General features: G+C 35.6%; 1 protein-coding gene across 9 annotated transcripts in view; it reads left to right on the top strand.

Moving 5' to 3' along the window:
* The window catches only part of Epha5 (EPH receptor A5), a 278,614-nt gene that overhangs the window by 234,057 nt on the left and 25,445 nt on the right, over positions 1 to 19,112 (top strand). For all 9 annotated transcript variants that reach the window (XM_050150286.1, XM_050150285.1, XM_050150284.1 and 6 more), the window contains 4 exons: positions 615 to 682; positions 1,843 to 1,968; positions 2,653 to 2,838; positions 18,235 to 18,296. In XM_050150286.1, the coding sequence (XP_050006243.1) occupies positions 615 to 682; positions 1,843 to 1,968; positions 2,653 to 2,838; positions 18,235 to 18,296 (442 nt within the window). The remainder of the gene's footprint in view (positions 1 to 614; positions 683 to 1,842; positions 1,969 to 2,652; positions 2,839 to 18,234; positions 18,297 to 19,112) is intronic.

Raw genomic sequence — 19,112 nt, 5'->3', positions numbered from 1 at the left:
TCAGTTTATGCTTTATGGAGACCTATGTATAATTTTCTTTGGGGCTAAACATTGTGGGGGCCCTGGTGGGAGGACAAAAACCCCAACAAACAAACAGGCCAGCCCCCTCATGTTACAAGAAAGAAGGAAAAAGAAAGGAAGGAAAAAGGAAGGAAGGAAGGAAGGAAGGAAGGAAGGAAGGAAGGAAGGAAGGAAGGAAGGAAGGAAGGAAGGAAGGAAAGAAGGAAGGAAAGAAAAGACCAAAATGTTTCAGTCGAATATCGAACCAGAGAAAAATGTTAAGCAATCAAGGCTGGAAAAGGCAGTGGCAAATTGGCTAGAAATAAATGAAGAAGAAAAGAGAAGAGGACTAGTGTGTGGTATGAGGAAATAACCTTAAATACAGACTTAGATGGCTTAAGACAGTTGAATCTAGAGAACATTATTTGTTGAGCATCTAAAATAGCAGCTTGAAAAGTGAGTTCCATTCCAAATTAGTGTTGGTCTATTTTTTTTTTTACTAGTATGGGACTTGGCTCTGGGTTGAGAAAATTCAGTAGCATTCATTGCTCCATGGGTTATGTACTAGATTCACTATTTTTAGATGTGGCTAACTGTGGCTCACTTTGTTCTAGGCGGTGTGGCTACAGCAAAGCCAAGCAGGATCCAGAAGAGGAAAAGATGCACTTTCATAATGGGCACAGTAAGCAAATTGTGCAAAATAAAAACAGGAGACTTTATTATTATTCTGATTGCCGCTCAGGTTAGACAATTTGTAGTAATTTACCATATCTATTACGAATAAAACAACCAAGTATTTCTTGCATTTTAACTCCGGGGCTTGAGCAAACTCTGGATGTTTTTTTTCCGTTCAAAAACCAATCTTTCCATTATTATCACTAAAATAACAATGCTTACCTACCATAAAAATGCTACTGTGGTTCAAATCAAAATCCAAGGTGAATTCCAAGTTCCATGCAAAGTGAGTAGAAATCCATTATTAAATCATGCCTTCAGGCCTAATGAATTAAGGTTAGTCCACCGCTTCTTTTTGTGGGACTGCAATGGGAATTTCCTGGAGTACAAAACCTTTCTGTCATCAGCCTTGCTTGAGATGACCTGAAAAGGACCATATATTTCAATAAATGCATTAAATCCAGTTTCAATAATACCCTTAAGGAATAAGTGTGCTTTAATCGTGATAGTTAGCGTATACAACATGAGTCAATTTAAAAACTGAGTGAAGGCAGATATCTTTGGCTTTAGTCCGTCTATTGAGACCATATATAATTTGATGAGAAGCAAGACCACTTCCTAGTCCTATGTGTCGGTTATCCTTCTTTAAAGTGCAATCCTGGGATGATTATCAGTAACTTGGACTAAAATGATAAATGGATCTCTTGGAATAGACATGGAGTGAAAAGTAGTTCTGTTTTCTTTTTAATTTTTATTCCAGCACCACAAGAAGTTGTTTTACATGTTCTTTAAAGTCAGAATTAAGAATCTATTGCAATATCTAAAAATGAGCCTATAGACCAAATCAAAAAAGAGGCCACTATATTTATCCTTCTTCAATCATCAAAGTGTTCTCAATATGCATCTGAGTCTCTCTGTCTGAACAGTATCTTGAAAGATGATTATAAAGTCATGCCAAGCATATACACATTTCTTGTGTAGGGGACCGTCCATATTTATAAGTTATAAAAGTAAAATAGCTATGTACATAACTGTCGTAAGTAAAAAAAAAAAGCAACTCAACTCCTTTTAGAAGTAAGAAAATTCAGTCACACTAGAGTATTGACAAAGTTGGTGCGTGAGTAAACACTTCCCCTCTGCTCCATTAATGTCCACGTATCGTTACAGTTAAACTGCCGGGGGTCAGAACCTACATTGATCCGCACACCTATGAAGATCCCAATCAAGCTGTCCACGAATTTGCTAAGGAGATCGAAGCTTCATGCATCACCATTGAGAGAGTCATTGGAGCAGGTGAGAGGACAGCCACATTCTGACCTTTCAACTTTGTTTATACTAAGACATCCATGTACTGACCTCACACCATGTATTCTTAACCTCTTGAAATGGACCTCTCAAAGTTAGTTGTGACTGATCACCTTTTAATTGAAACTTCTGTGTAGTTCACAAAGGAGCAGCTGACTACCTTCTCTTAGCAGAGAAACCCAGTGAATAATCTTTGCCCATGTAGTATTGTGTATGTGTACAGCACAGCTGTAATCCTGGAAAGAATTTGCTTTGTTCAATTCAACTTGAACATGTCTTTACATAACCCAGCTGATCTCTGCCCTTTTCCCTTTTATTTTTTCTCATCAGTAGTAGGTATTGATAGACTATGAGAGAAGTAAAACAAAATGGATTAAAGTCAGTATTTTTTTTTTAAAAAATTCTTCCTAATATTGCTATTTGGATTGTACGGGTTAAATGATGAAGCTAGTAAGGCCTAAAGTGTTTTTTTTTTTTTTTGGGGGGGGGGTCATCTGCGGAGGATATTTCCCAATATAACATTTATTTTTGTTAATACTACTGTGGATGTTTGGTCTCACCCTTAGTTTATTTTCTTCCATCTGAACCTTAATGCTTCAAGACTTCAGAATTTTATTATAATAAGAATTCTAAATGAGTTTATACAGTATTTTTTTAAATCTTTATCACAAGGTGAATTTGGTGAAGTTTGTAGCGGGCGTTTGAAACTACCAGGAAAAAGAGAATTACCTGTGGCTATCAAAACTCTTAAAGTAGGGTATACTGAGAAGCAGCGCAGAGATTTCCTGGGTGAAGCAAGTATCATGGGACAGTTTGATCATCCGAACATCATCCATCTAGAAGGTGTTGTGACCAAAAGTGAGTACATACAGAGACACAGTGTGTGTGTGTTTGTGCGTGTGTGTGCAGGTATGTGCATGGGTGTGTGCATGTGTGTGTGATACACATAATGAGTATCTGTTTAAATTGTCATTGTCTCTACACTAAAAGAACTGAACAAACTAAAATATTAATTTCTCAAATGGTGAAAATTTCCTTAAACTTTAGTAGATTTTTATTTAAGATAATCTGTAGTAAACCCAAGTTTTATTTTATAAGTTGTGCATTCATTTACCATGAATTCACTGCCAGAGAATAAACCAAAACTGTAACCAGTAAAACAACAAAAAAATTAGATAAAATTATTTACTTCTGGATATTTATGTAATTTTGTTTTAGTTGTGAGCCTAGCCTTCAGCAAGAAGTCATCTTTCAGGTCCTGATTATGTATTTTTTTTAATTTGTTAAGTTTTGTGCTACTGGTAATTAACTGTTCTCATCAACAGCCTCAAAAAAATCCATAAGGATTAATTAGTTCTTAGTTACAGGAAATTCACCTTTTATTCAGAAATACCAAGGTTTTGCATGCCATTTAAATAGTTAACATTTTATGAATGTATTTTTGTACTATACCTTTTTATGAAGGATGTCAAATACTTTACTAAATCATCAGTTACTCAATTTAACTGGTCCTCTACTGGTCCAGAAATGATTTTCCTACAAGCTGTTTTGTCCTAAGTCACTTAGCTTGCATTTATTGTTCAGCATAACCCGCTCAATTATCTTTATTTGAGATGGTATTCACATGCATGCACACGTGCTCACACACACTCAGAAAGTATGTATATAAAGTATGAAACAATTGAACTAATAATCAAATAAACACAGTGATACAAGTAAAGTGGCTATGTACTCATTGAGCATTGACTTGGACAACACCCATTTTGAGTTTTATCTGATTTAACTCAAAGTATCTTCACAGATACATTCTGAGGTACCTTCATCCATCTGTGTGATAAAAATGATAACATTTAAAATATAAAAACCATTTAAATTTCTTAATGGGAATGGACATATGCCCAATGAGCAGCAAGATACATTTTCAAAAATTCTCACTGCTATCGTAACTCCCATTTAATAATTCCACAAATATTAAATGGGATTTTTAGAGATTATCTAAAGTTATGTATCTCACACTGTAGTTACAGAAAGCTTTAAAAACTCCCTGCCTTCAGCTTTCTGTAGGATTCTCATGACCCGGTTCAGCTGGCCTTGCCCTATCAGTGCACAGGTGGCATTGTGCCGACCACCCCGCCCCCGTGTCTGCGCTCTGTGCGAGGGCACCCAGTTACCGAGCTTCGGGCAAGGGGGCTGGGGGTTAAAATACAGAGAGAGAGAGAGAGAGAGAGAGAGAGAGAGAGAGAGAGAGAGAGAGAGAGAGAGAGAGAGAACAACACGGGTCATCCTTGAATTCCCCAAAAATGTCCCCTTTATTGTGTTCAGGGGCAGATTATATAGAGGTAGCCACGCCCCACCCAAACCCACCAGAAACCACTCTCCTGCCATCAGGAACTCCTGAAGGTCTCGTGCTCAGAGCAGCTGTAGGCACTCAGATCAGGGGATTACAAGAAATACAGGATCTGGAGTCCCACTGCTCCCAACAGCATTTTAGCAGAGCTGATGTGTGCCTTCTTGGAGACCCAAGTTTTCCTGTCACAGAGAAAAATGTCAGTCAAAGCATAACTATGAAAATTCTTTCATAATTTATATGAAAGGACATATACTTTATATTTTGCTCTCACTATAGAGCTTCTGAAATATACACCTCACATTTATTGCCTTTACAATTCCTTCAAAGTCCTGGTCAAATTCCACAAATTATATCCCACAATAACTCCTAAAGTTGCCTCAGAGTCATCTCCTGGCCTTTCCAGTGCTCTGAAGATGTTTGCAACAATCTAGAATGTTCTCTTATTTGGTCCAAAACTCTTATTGAAATATTTTAGTTAACTTTCTCATATTGGCACACAGTTTCCAGCTCCCTAGGAATGTTCTCTTATTTGGTCCAAAACTCTTATTGAAATATTTTAGTTAACTTTCTCATATTGGCACACAGTTTCCAGCTCCCTAGGCAAACAGTGAGTTGTCCTAGGAAAGGACAGTTCATGCACTGAGTATTTAAGTCAACCTATTTTATCTGAATCTATGCCATTGCACAGCTACTTTATTTAAATATCTTGAGCCTTACTGACACAAAGAAATGGGAATGCTATCTACCTTAAAGGACAGTCCTAGAGATTAACTTATGATGTTATTTATATATGTCGTTGAGTAAATGTATCATCAAAAATTGTACTAGTGAGTAAGCACATATTTTTATGTATTAAATGTGTTTCAGAGTAGTAAGCAATGTCCCTATTTTTAAAGATATATTCATTTATATAACCTTGATTTATTACAGAACATCTTTATGGAACTGCGTACTGAGGAACTTAACTGAGACAACTTCCTACAATAACACAGGCGAATTTCTCATATATTTTATGTGCTTGGAACCCTTATTATTAGGTGTTAATGCCAAAGTAAACACATGATCATATGCAGATTATGTTAGCTCTACTCTAAAAAGAATGGCATTGCAGTGGAGAGGATAGTTTTCAATTTTCATTCTCTTAATGAAATATTCTGCTTGATGTTGCTACCCAAAGGAAGGCTACATATAAGGAAAGCAAATGTAAAAGCTGAAAATATGTCTTTGGTTTCAACTTTGTGATCTGTGTGAGTTGAAAGTGTATTTCCCTTCTCTAAATGCAGCCCTTGATGTTCAACTTCGGAAGTCTTCAACTTGTTTTCAATTTACCATGTTGCGACTCACTTTATTTGTGTCCTTAATTTCATGCTCTCTGATCTGATGCTAATTTATTCAGCAATTATTCTCAACCTGCAGCACACAGATAATGAGACATAAGTGCAACTAACTCTTGCGATTTTTCTGATTGAAGCTGAAGTGGAGTCTGGAGTAGCACCCCAATGGATGCCTCTCTTTATTCTGTTACTGCAGGTGATAAAAGATTGAGGGCCCATTTAGATTCCGTCTATAATTATTTATGAAACTGTATATATATGTGTGTATACATATATACAAACACATATGCCTATGTATGAATATAAAACATATATGTGTGTACATATATATAATACACATACATATTCATATGCATATATATATGGTAGAGAAGTCACATGACTTTAGAAACTCCCAACATAGAACATTTTGTTGTATATATATGTGTGTATATATATGTATATATATATATATATATATATATATATATAGAGAGAGAGAGAGAGAGAGAGAGAGAGAGAGAGAATCTTTTACTGTTTAAATAGTTCCCAGAAAAAATAAAATGAAGACAGAAGTTATGTTTTCCTTTTCTTCTGTTACAACACTTAGCTCTTTCAAGTGTGTGTATATTAATGAGAGAGGACTGTGCATTCATGAAGGTGAAGACCATCTATGCTAGGCAGGATATTCAGTGAGCTCCTGGGATCCTTCTAAGCTCTCCGCTGCATTCCTGCAGATACAAATGCAAACATCAATGCTTGTTTTTTAACATGTATTTTGAAAGTCAAATCCAAGTCCTAGTTATCACTACACTATACTATGAGAAGCAATTTATACTTTAATTACTGAGTTATCTCTTCACTCTGCTTGCTTAGTTAACTTTGATTCCATGGGCTGAGAAAATGACTTAGTCAAAAAATTCCTCTCCAGGCAAGGATGAGGACATGAGTTCAGGTTCTAACCGTTATGTGAATGTTCTAGTATAATGATGCCAGTTAGTAATTCCAATGCTGGATATGTAGAAACAAGTAGATCTCTAGGACTCAATGACCAAATAGTTTAGTGAGAGGACCTTTCTTTAAAAAACCAAAAAACTGGTTCTGTTTCTCGGTTCAAGATATTCCACCTGAGATTGGCCTGCGACCTCCATGAACAGAGTTAGATGTGTGTTTGTTCATTCTCACGAACATGTCACATGCAAAATATTTTTTCCTACCAGTTAATAAAGCCTAGAGAAAGGACTAGACATTTCTATTGAGCAATGGGTTTTTTTAGTCTTTTTTGTTAACTAGAATAATGTAAAATTAAATTTACTTCTATTATGAAATTGACAAATTTAACCAAATATTGGAATAACCTTAAAGCAGTAGTCTCACTTCTCTTACACATATTCAGACTAACTGACAACTGATCACTATTGTATCCTGAAATTTTGATGGAATATAAACATTTATTGCTATTTCTCAAATGTCAGATTTTTTTTCTTAGAAGAACATTCTTTGTAAATAATATAATGTTTTTAATGATTTTTGAGATTTTTTTCTATATGTCTTCATTGCTTGTACTCCCCACTCTTCCCACTTCTCCCTACATTTTATGTCCTATTTATTTATCCTTTTCTTCCTTCCTTGGAAGAACCAATCTCACTGCATATATCTCCAGTCCTATTACTCTAAAAAAGAGGTTGCTCACCCTCTTCCATGCTGTTTCCTGAGCCTTAAGTGTAAGGATTGTATTGTGAATGTATGATTTGAGTCTGGGTTGCCACAATCAGCTCTGTTGACCTCTACATTTAAATATATTCCAAATTCTTTACCAATATCTTTGCTGTAAAAGGAAGCTTCTTTGATGAAGGATGACAGTTACACTTAGATATAAGAGATATAAGGATAAATGTTTAGAATATAATTAGAAATTACAGTGCTTTAAGAAAGTGCTGATAGCCAGGAGGTTGTGGCACACTTCTTTAGTCCAGGCACGCGGGAAGCAGAGGCAGGAGGACCTCTGTGAGTTCGAGACCAGCCTGGTCTACAAGAGCTAGTTCCAAAGCAGGCCACAAAGCTATAAAGAAACCTTGTCTTGAAAACCAAAACAAACAAACAAACAAACAAAGAACGAAACAAAAAATAAGATCAACCAAAAAGAAAGTGGTGGTAGTAGTTTCTCCTCAGGGGTCTATGGCCTCACAAGGGTATCTGGCTAAATTTACATTTCCAGCATGATTTATTCCTTATGAGTGGGTGTTAACCCCAATTGTATGCTGTTGATTACTCCTTAGAAAAAAATGCCACTATTTTGCATTTTGAAGATAGCTTGCCATGCTGGCCATTGCTGCCAACTGTAGACATTAGAGCAGGATAGGACTTTTAGTGTTCTTTCTTTTGGCATCTTACATAACTCCTATAAAATATGGTTAGAGATAATCCCAAGGGAAGAGATTTCCAAATCAAATCCAAAAATGAGCCCTTCAAGTCCCATGTTTGAACACTGTGGTATCTTCAGCAGTAGGATCTTTGATTATTCCTTTTTGTTTATATTTTAATTAGTATGATTCCAACAACCTTCAAGCTATTTTTTTCCATCTTTGGAAATTTCCCAGTATACTCTGTTGCCCTTAGACTTTACCAAATAGTGCTTTCCTGTGATGTTTCCATATCAACAAGCAAAGAACATAATTACAATGCGTTCCAAACTTGATGAAATCCTGCTGCGTTTCTCTGCTCCCTTGCTTTCTCTGCAGAAATTCCATGTAATTATTTTGCTCCTTCATGTTACTTTATTCAGTCTCAGAATGTGTTACTCTGCTTTCTTGTGCCTTCGGAACCATAGTCATTTATCTTCACTCTTCCTTCAAACCTGAACGTCTGCCTGACAAGAGCTTGACCCTCCATGCTGCAGAATGGTTGAGTGCAGGGAACCTGCAGATCCGGATTAGAAGGCCAGCTTAAGAGGGCAAACTGCGAATGAAAGAGGCTCTTACTTTCCTCATGTGCATGGTCCCAATCAGAGCCCAACCTTACAGAGTTTTCACACGTTTATTAAAAGAATAATTCTCAGCCAGAGGCAGTGCTATGCATGGCAGCAGCATTTCTTGGCACTTTGTCTCAGTGTACATCGTGGTGCATTTATATTTGCACCTGGTTTTAATCCTTTACTACACAGTGAGCTACTTCAAAGCGACACACTCTTAGCCACTTGTATCTATCACACATTAAATACATGTAGGGAATTAGGTAAAAGCTAAACCGTTAATGTACAAGGTGTAAAGCTTGCTTTGAAGTGTTTCAGCTTAAGTTTGGCTCTCTCTATATATTTATTATAAATGATAAAATTAGGATTTAAGCTATACAGCCAGTTTGTAATTAGGGACTGATAAGAATAAAGGTGATAAATATCATTCAAAATTCACTTCACTATTTTTATACCCAAAGAGTGAAGAACTGAAATATTGACAAGGGAATGTAGCCATTGAGATATCCTTTGCTTGGGCACAAAGCCTCAAAACTGAACGCATGTTGTAGTTTAGCTTCCTGTAATATAGAAGTCTGCAAACTATATATTCTATTCGGTCTACAAAAAAATAAATTTGTTGCTTAACAAATCACGCCATTATTCAGTCTTTGGATGAATGAATAAATTCAATTTAAGCAAAAATGTACAACTACTTAAATCAGTATATTTCACATTATGGATTATTTTTAATCTCGGACCTGAGAGATAGGCCAGTTTGTAAGAGACATGCCTTGCCACCCAGCATGAGAATATGAATTCAGTTAAAAAGCCCAGGCACTGTTGGGGAACAGACTAACAGATGCCCTGCACTCATTGGCCAGTCCGGACTACCATATAGTTGGTTTGGTATTTGTGTTTCTTGCTAGGATACTTGCAGTCGTTGAGGAATTACATAGAGAATAATGATTAAAAATACTAATAGATATCATTTCTTAAGGAATGTAAGTTCCATCCATGTAGAAAAAATAATTTGTAGCAATAGATAATAGCTAAAGTATAAGTCATTGTTGGAAATGAAGAAATATGTTTCATAAAAATTTATTATTAAACAATGTTGCTAGATTTGATTATTTAGATTCTGTACCCTAGTAAAAGTAATGTTTATAATTAGAACTAATTTCACTCTATAATTTATTGATACCCAACTTTACAAACATCAAGATAAAGAAGTCATTTTTTGACTTGAGGATTATCCATTTTGAGATTATTCTAATTAAATACTTAAATGTGATTTGTTAGGAAGCTTTCAATTTACACCTATATTAATATTATCATTTCACTTCAGATGAAGCACACTAGCTTTTGTTTATTGAATATTTGCCCTGATTAAAATTACAAGATTTTACAAGTGATTTTTCATAATCTCTTAGCCAGCAAGTAAAGACACCACATAAATAAAATGTACACACATATTTCTAACCAGAATCTCTGTAGTTTTGTTTTATGTTTGTTTGTTTCCTCTCTTCATAAGGATTATCTCTTTTCATTATAGTCAAATGATCTTACATTTCATTAGCATTGATCATTAATACTTTAGTGGTTCTACATGTGTTATCCTTGGTTTAACCTTAAGGTTGAACTAAAATCACTTTAAAACTATTAAGTGTCAGTATAAAGAATGGAATACAACCCAAATACTGTGGAACAATAAAATGAAACCATAGATATACAACCATAGACAGAGGCTTATATTTACTCCTGTAGCACTCATAAAGTGTTTCTAAAAAAGCCTCTCTGACCTTTGTTTTCTGTTGAATTATGATGCTCCTAATGAAAGACTCCCTGGTAGCCTGAAGTGGTGTCATGTGTTTATTGATGAACTGATGGTTTCATAAAAGCAGAGTGTATAAACACAAGTAACATAAGTCCACATTTAACTGCAGCATTTGTGATGTTTCTTGTTTGATGTTTCTCAGAACTGAACTCGCCTCCTGGTTATTGTCAAAATACAGGATCTTTTTTCATTGCCTTCTCTGAGGACACATATTTTTTTTTCATTTCTAGCAAGAGTACAGGCTGTGCCTTGGCTACTTATCACAGTCCACACTGTGAGAAGTAAGAGCTACAGTCGCATTTCCCAGAGTTTACTTCAAATGACAAAGGCATATGGGTAATAAGATTGCAAGATGAGAAAAACAGTATTCTGCCTTTCTTTAAGATGTGTAGTTCATTTTTGCTCAAAGAAAGACACCACAGAATCCAGACCTCTCGACTCTCACCTGGAATTCAAGGATTCAGAAAACTGAGACAAGTACAGTCATAAATTTGTGGCCACTCTGCTAGGCACCAAGTTCTAGTAAAGCTAGACTACAGTATGGGACCCAATTCTGTTGTCAAGAAAGAGGGAAACAAAACTAAACATCAAAATCAACACTATAAAGGAAAGAATTCATTTTGTTTCATAAGTAAAGTATTATTATAAGATCCATTCTCAAAAGACTTAAAAGCTGTAATAAATTATAACTAGAACAATAAGTATATAGGATGTATTTAACTTCCAGAAATAATTTTTGCATGAATGAAAACTTACACTGATTGAGTAGCAAATACACTTCCTTCTTTTCAAAGCAAACTCAATTACAACTCTTATATTTGTGCTTCTTAAGCTAAAGAATTATAGATACTTCTTACATGTGAAATTGCAGCTTATATCACAATATATTGCCTGAAGTATGTAGGGGCAGGGAGGCAGACAGACAAACAAACAAAAGTAGACACAGAAAAAAATGTAAAAGGAGAACAATGAGAGAAGCTGAATTCTATAAGAGAGTCAATAATTACATGGCCTGTATCATGTTCACATGAGCATGTGAAAACTTGAACATACTTTAGGGTATAAAATGAAATGAGGGCTGGCAATACATATTTTGGAATTATGAAATCATAGTTTAAAAGGAAACAAAACCCTTCTCATCTCTCCATTGTTCCTTCCTAAATGACTTTCTCTTGTCAAACTTAGTAAGAATCTTTCTGAGCCTTACTTGCCCTGAGAAGAACCAACTCTCATATCATGATTATAGAACTTTAGGAACAATTAATAACATAGTTTCTTGCATAGATAGACATTTAATAAGTCAAGATATAAGAGCTAGTTTATGAGAATCAATAGAAAGCAGATTCCACAAATAATGTGCCGCACTTTCATAGATTGCCTGGCGTAGGTCCTCAGGAAATAACACAAAGCTGCGTAGAGTGTCCTCTGTGATTAAAGTCCTGTCTTGACATGCTTTATGAGCTCTTTTTATATGGATTTTTGATAATATGCTTTCAAAATTATTGGCAGATCTACACTTTTTCTGTCCTGCCAGCTGGATAATGAAAATGATTTATACACTTTTATTGAATTTACAATGGTTAGAGTAAGCCACGGTAATTATTGCCATGTCATTTTTGCTGGATAGCTGTAACTGAGAAAAAACATAAGCCAAACTAAATGTAATTAGCATTAAAATGACTCAAGCATAAAAAATAATCGCATGGATATTGAAGTGTCTTATTCTTATAAACAAAAGAATCTTGTAATTGTTTGCAAATATCCATTTTAATAGCTTTTTCATCATCATTGGAAATTAGAAATGCATTTTAGGTCCTTATCATACTTCTCCAATTACATTTTTTGTTTTTGACATCCCAACTTACACTATCACACATAATTAATCTGACTTTTACAATTTGATAATAGTGTTTGGAAAATCTCATAGGCAAGACACCTGTCTGCTTTGAAAAGATTCACCTTCTTTTGCTAAATGTGTATTTTTTTATTGTTAGTCACTTTTCTGGTTAGAGAGTTCTTTTTGCAATGGAAATTTTATCTCTAAGTTTTGTGAACTGAGAATAAAATTTAAGATACAATTGCGCAAAATGAGATACGTTTTGTAAAATATCTGTCTGTTCCATTCCTACCCTCTAGACCTTGGCTTAACATTTGTAAATATGGTTGGCTTCCTGTAGGTTTAACATCCAAGCATTCAACCTGCTGTAACTAAAATTGCTTGGGAACAGGAGGGGGGTTTAGGGGAGAATTGATTGTTTAGTAAACAAGTATACTCATTTCCCTTACTATCAGACCATAAAAAATAAAACTATCTCCACAACATTTCCAATATATTATGTATGGTAAGCAATCAAGAAGACATTAAATTACTCAGGATGTTTATCGGCTATTTGTAAATATCATATAGTTTTATATAACAAATTTAACCTACTGCAGATTTGGGTAAATGGAGTCTTGGAAAATTCTCAGTGGATGCTAAGGAATGATTGCATCTATTATCTTCTACTACTAATATGTAGCCATTAGTAGTCAGTCTAAAATACACATGGTAGACAGAAAGAATAACTTATAAGGAGAGAAAAACTTGAATCTGTTTTGAGCAGATAAAGAGAAACGCTCCACAAATACAAGGACAGGTGTAGATCAGTGTTCTCCTTTGATCATTGTAATGTCTATTTGTAATTATGAACTAACACTTGACTATGAGGGGAATCAGGGTCTGTGTTCCATAGAAATCTGTAGTAATTCAGTTCTTGTAACAATTTGTCATAATCACAGCCATCTGGATGGATGTCTGTAAGGAAGGGATGGATTAGGTAGATTAAAACAAAGACTCGAACTAAGGCTGATTCAGAGAAACTTTGAGTTGATTCCAGAAAATTAGGCCACTTTGTTTTATCAGCAATTACTTTCAGCAACTACACTTCTATCTCTAGTTTAGATATAACTTATAGAAATACTTGTATGCTGTGTGTTAATAAGCTAATATTAGATATACACACATATTCCCTCTTCGTGAGAAAGTTTCATTCCTGGTAGCATTGATTTCTAAAAGCAGATAAATATAAGGTGTACATTTAGGTAGCAAGATACTTCACTGGTATAAAGTCTGAAAACAACTTTAATATTAATAACTAGGCTGTTTCTCAATCTGACACTGAGGGTCATACAGATTATGGATTCTTGGAAGAAAAGGGATTCATAAAAATAAACATTGAAATTGGACAATGTGATATCAGCATAAGACTTAAAGAGCAAACAATATTATTTCCAGTTTTGGAATTTGTTTGATTTCCATTAAAATAAAGACCCTCCATATCATTAAATAAACTTCAAATTAGAAGAATTTCTCTATTTATGAACACAAACTATTGCCAGACCTCCTTAGCCTAATTCCCCAGGAAAAAGTGAGTGCTCTATATGCCCATTCCACAGCCCCATGATGCAGGACAATCATATGCAATAGGGAGGCAAGTCAAAGCAGGAACTCAGTTTATTACTGTGAGTGTCAGCTTATATAGGTTAAGTGACATCGTGTGATGTGGGGGTACTTCTAGCCAATGAGAGACAGCCAAGCCCTCCCTCTGGCTGGAGGGACATCTACCTAGATTTTGCTGTCTCATCCCTCGTTGGTAGCTTTAGGACTATCCTTCAAACTTGAGCCAGGCTTATCTCTGTCCTACAGGCCTCGAGGTACAGGCCCTGAGATATTTCTGGCCTAAACAAATCACAAATATTTATGAAATAGTCTCCATGTTATACTGACATAACCACTGAAAATGTAGGGTTATGGTTTTTAGCTATTGTTATTATTNGGGACGCAGCCCCGCCGCCGCTCATATTTCAACACGGCATTACTCAATCATATGCCTAAACCAACTCATTTGGAAAGAAAAGTAAGGAAACAGTAACATCCTTATTAAGGTAGTTTATATTTGAAGGTCGATGTTTTGAAAAGAGTGGTTTAACATGTGGGCATGCAAACAGAAGATATGCCCATTTTGAAAACAATGAATGAGAAATTTAGAAGTCCTGGAGTACATTCAACACATTTTATTGCACTCACGGGCACACAGCTTTATTTAAGACATGTTTCCACTTTTAAACAGTTCAGCAGACAGAGGAAAGAAAGTATGTGTTTTGCAGAGAGATGTCTGCCGGCTTTGTAAACACATTATTTTGTAGGCTGATTCCTAAGGCTGGCAGGCTGAACAATTTTTCTTGAGAGAGTGTATTAGAACTGTCATATTAGAGCATAAAGGATGTAGTGTTAGATTGAAATACAATTATTTTCTGCTGACTCTTCAGGAGACCATTCAGTGTAGCCCACCCACCCCATCCCACAAATCTACATATGTAATTTGACACTTCTTATTCACAGGAGGTCCAACTAATGGGGGAGTAGAGCTAATGGAAGTCAGAATAATAGTGCCTAGGTGTAGTATTTGCATAATGAGTTTAGAATTGACAGTACATTTCTAGCATCCAGAAGGGGTAGCGTGGTGAAGTAAATGAAATCCTGAAGTAACAGCAATAGATCATACTGCACTGTGTGCGGCAAACCTTAAGCAATTTGAAAGGTTAATGAACAAAGCAGTGGTTCCCTATGAAAGCCCCCAGAAAATAGTAGCAAACAAAAAAAAAAAAATGAAGCTGCCGAGAGCATGAGGAAATATCTATAGAACTTCAACTTGGGTTTTCTATCCCCTGTGCTCTGTGGATGAAGCAACAGCAGCTTCAACATAAGGCATGTGTTAAGAATTAATAATTTGATGGATTAATTGCTTTAAGTCTTTTGGTCTCAAGCCAGCTATTTCTTTTAACATCATTAATCCTCAAGAAATGCTATGTACTACACTCATTTCCGCTGAAACCATGCCAGTTTAATGTTACAATGTAATATGCAAACAAATATGTGTAGGAATTAATAGCTATTGTTATTATTATTATTATTATTATTATTATTATTATTATTATTATTGAGACAGGGTTTCTCTGTAGCTTTGAAGTCTATCTATTCTGGAACTAGCTCTTGTAGGTCAGGCTGGCCTCGAACTCAGAAAGATTCATTTGCCTCTGTCTTCCAAGTGCTTGTATTAAAGACATGTGCCACCACCCCTTGACTTTAAAAACTACTGTAATTTTCCCCAACTCTGTCACCCACTGCCCCATGCTGACTTTCCATTTCCTCCAGCAGTCTCTCTTCTCATGTTACAGATACCGCCATTTCTTCTTCTCACCTTTGTGCTCCCTCACTTCCTGTGAGCCACGCTTCTAGTCCCCTTTCTATTCTTCCCATTTCATGTTCTCTTTCTCCTTCTTGACCTGAGACTACACACACACACACACACACACACACACACACACATCACACCACACCACACAATTTTAAGTCTAAATTTTATGTATGAGAGAAATCATACAAATTTCTATTTGTGAGTCTTGCTTATTTTGCTTCATTTAACAATGATTTATTGTTCTGCCCATTTTTTTCTGCAAATGTCACAATTACATTTTTGTCTATAGCTGAAGGACATTTTGTAGGGGATACCCTATAATCTGTATGTACCAATCTCTTGATAGACATCTAGACTGACTCTCTTTCCTAGCTATTATGAATGATACAGCAATGAGCACATGTGAAAATGTTTCTTTAGTGTGACTTAGGCTTCTTCAAATCAGGTCATAGAACTGGGTTGTTCAGCTGTTCAATTATTATTTTCTTGAGAAAATACAATTCTGATTTTCACAATGGTTTAATAAATTTTCATTTCTACCAGCTGGATCCAAAGTTTTCTCCTTTCCCATATCATGGCCAGGATCAGTTGTTGTTTCTTTAGTATTGACTGTTATGACTTGGACATCTAATTGTAAAGCAATAATCCTTTATTTTTTGTCGTAATCTTAATTTAAACATAGAAACAAGGTTTTGTCCATATTTGAACTTGATAAGTTCTTTTTAACAAGTTTCTTGGGCATATCATGAATCTACTCTTGAATGTTAGTCACTTCTCATTATACGTTCTGCAAGAATGCCAAATCAAGTTTTAATAAAAAAGAATATTAAACTTTAAAGAGGATGAAGAATAGTCTCCTGCCTTTGTAATACTCTGTAACACTCCATTTAAAGAATATGGCTACTAATGTACTTCATGAGAGCATAATCATCTGAGTGAGAAATTAAACTGTACCGTCGTATGATTCTAAATAGTAGTTTTAAATGATCTTAAATGAAAAAATACTTTTCTGTCTATATTATATTTTCATATGTGTTTGTCAGATTTTTCTATAGCTAAGTTTGCACTTTTATATAGCATTTTGTATTTAAATATGCGAGCTCTAATTTAGTGTCCTGAACTCATCTATTCCTAACTAAAAAACTCATCCTGAGAATATCATTAAGTTAATGACAATGTTCTTAATAGTTGTATAAAACTCACTTCTGTGATTAACATAATATATATGTAATATAAATAATTGATATAAAAGCTAGTCATTTTATTGTTAGAGTTCTTTTTCTTAACTCAAAATAGTTTAAATCAATGCTTAATTTTACCCAACATACTTTTTTAAATTTATTTATTTATTTATTGAAGATTTCTGTCTCTTCCCCGCCACTGTCTCCCATTTCCCTCCCCCTCCCCCAAACAAGTCCTCCTCCCTCGTCAGCCCAAAGATCAATCAGGGTCCCTGCCCTGTGGGAAGTCCAAGGACCACCCATCTCCATCCAGGTCTAGATCAGGAGCAGAAGGAGAGAGAGCATGAACAAGGAACTCAGGACCGCGAGGGGTGCACCCACACACTGAGACAATGGAGATGCTCTATCGGGAACTCACCAAGGCCAGCTGGCCTGGGTCTGAAAAAGCCTGGGATAAAACCGGACTCGCTGAACATAGTGGACAATGAGGACTACTGAGAACTCAAGAACAATGGCATGGGTTTTTGATCCTACTGCACGTACTGGCTTTGTGGGAGCCTAGGCAGTTTGGATGCTCACCATACTTTTCATTGTACAGCAAATTGGCATGTATTAGGATGTATAAAACCAAATAAACAGCAATAAGAGGTATAAAACCAAATAAACTCTTTTTCTCCCAAGTTGGTTTTGGTTGTTTATCATAGCAACAGTAACCAAACTAGGAGAGCCCTGTCTCAGGTGAATAAGAGAGAGGTAGAGATCATACATGGATATTATTCTAAGACATGCACATGAATCTATGTGCTCTTCCAAACATGCACACACACATACATGTATATATGTGTGCATTTATATGCATATATCTACATGTATTCCAATACAGCCCACAATTGTTTTATATTAATAAATAAAATACAGCACTCGGGAGGCAGAAGCAGGCAGATCTCTGTGAGTTTAAGGCCAGCCTGGTCGTCAAGAGCTAATTCCAGGACAGGCTCCAAAACAAAACTACAGAGAAACCCTATCTTGAAAAAACAAATAAATACATAAATAAATGAACAAATAATCAAAGTAACTTACTTAATGCTGAGATAAATATATTTGTGCTCAGGAACTCTATCACAGCTTGACACATATCCGCAGTGTGACTGCGAGAATATCTGCTTTAGATCTCCTAGATAAGAATTTTCTGGGTGGTAGTTGTTTAAAAGAGAGAGAAAGAACACAAAGCTGTGGGTGGCAGGAGGTGGGAGTATCTGAGGCTGCTGAAGATGCGGGACAAACCTGATCAAAACTTAGCTAATGAAAGTAAATAAATTATTAAATACATTAATGAAAAATGTGGCACTCTCTGACCACCCTTGACAACACTCTGTTTCTTTCCAGGCAAACCTGTGATGATAGTGACAGAGTATATGGAGAACGGTTCCTTGGACACATTTTTAAAGGTAAGACGTGGCTTGACTTGAGCTGTCTATGGCCACATGGATTTTGCCCAAGGAATGAGGTTAAAATTGAACAGTCTTAATGGTAAAGTTTTAAATGGATTCAAAATATGTTAGCACCATTATACTCCACAATAAACTGATATTTGAAAGGCATTTATTTCAGAAAAGTTATATTAATCCAATTAAATGGTTATGTAATTTTACTTAAGTAGATTCTTACTTTAAATAAAATGAAAGTAGAGATAAATAAAGGAAAAAATTAAGGGAGATAAGGAAGAAAGAAAATGTTATACAAATACTCAAAATTATGAAATAATTTTATTTATACTCTGAGAGTTTCATACATGCACATGATTTTTTGTCATATTTGCCCCATTCCCTTCTCTAAAGTACCTTCCACTCCTACTGAACATTTTCTTCTTACCAGCAAGTTCTGCTCCATATTCTCTGACGCATATGTGTACGTGATCACTGCCTTCCATTTGTGTAGCTTGAATAATCAGAGGAGGCAAGTCACTTGCTGGTCATGAACAACACTGCATTTAAGATAACAGTGCCCCCCTTTCCAACAAGCATTAGGGAGGGAAGGATGTTTGTTGAGACCTTCCCCATCCTTGATAGAATATTGAAAGATGCCATTTTGTATAGATTCTCTGCAGATGGCCACAGCTGCAGTGAGTTTGCTTGTGCTGTGCCCATCCCATGTCCAAAAGACAGCATTTCATGGCACTCCTTCTCATCCTTCAACTCATATATTCTTTTTGCTTCTTCTTTTGTTATGCACCTTCTCCTTGACAGGGTGATATAGGTATACAC

Source organism: Alexandromys fortis, unplaced genomic scaffold (genome assembly GCF_014885135.2).
Source record: "Alexandromys fortis isolate MF-2015 unplaced genomic scaffold, M_Fortis_MF-2015_v1.1 scaffold_0, whole genome shotgun sequence".
Lineage (NCBI taxonomy): Eukaryota > Metazoa > Chordata > Mammalia > Rodentia > Cricetidae > Alexandromys > Alexandromys fortis.
Note: the sequence above shows the minus strand (reverse complement) of the source record. Positions and strands in the feature narration are given on the sequence as shown.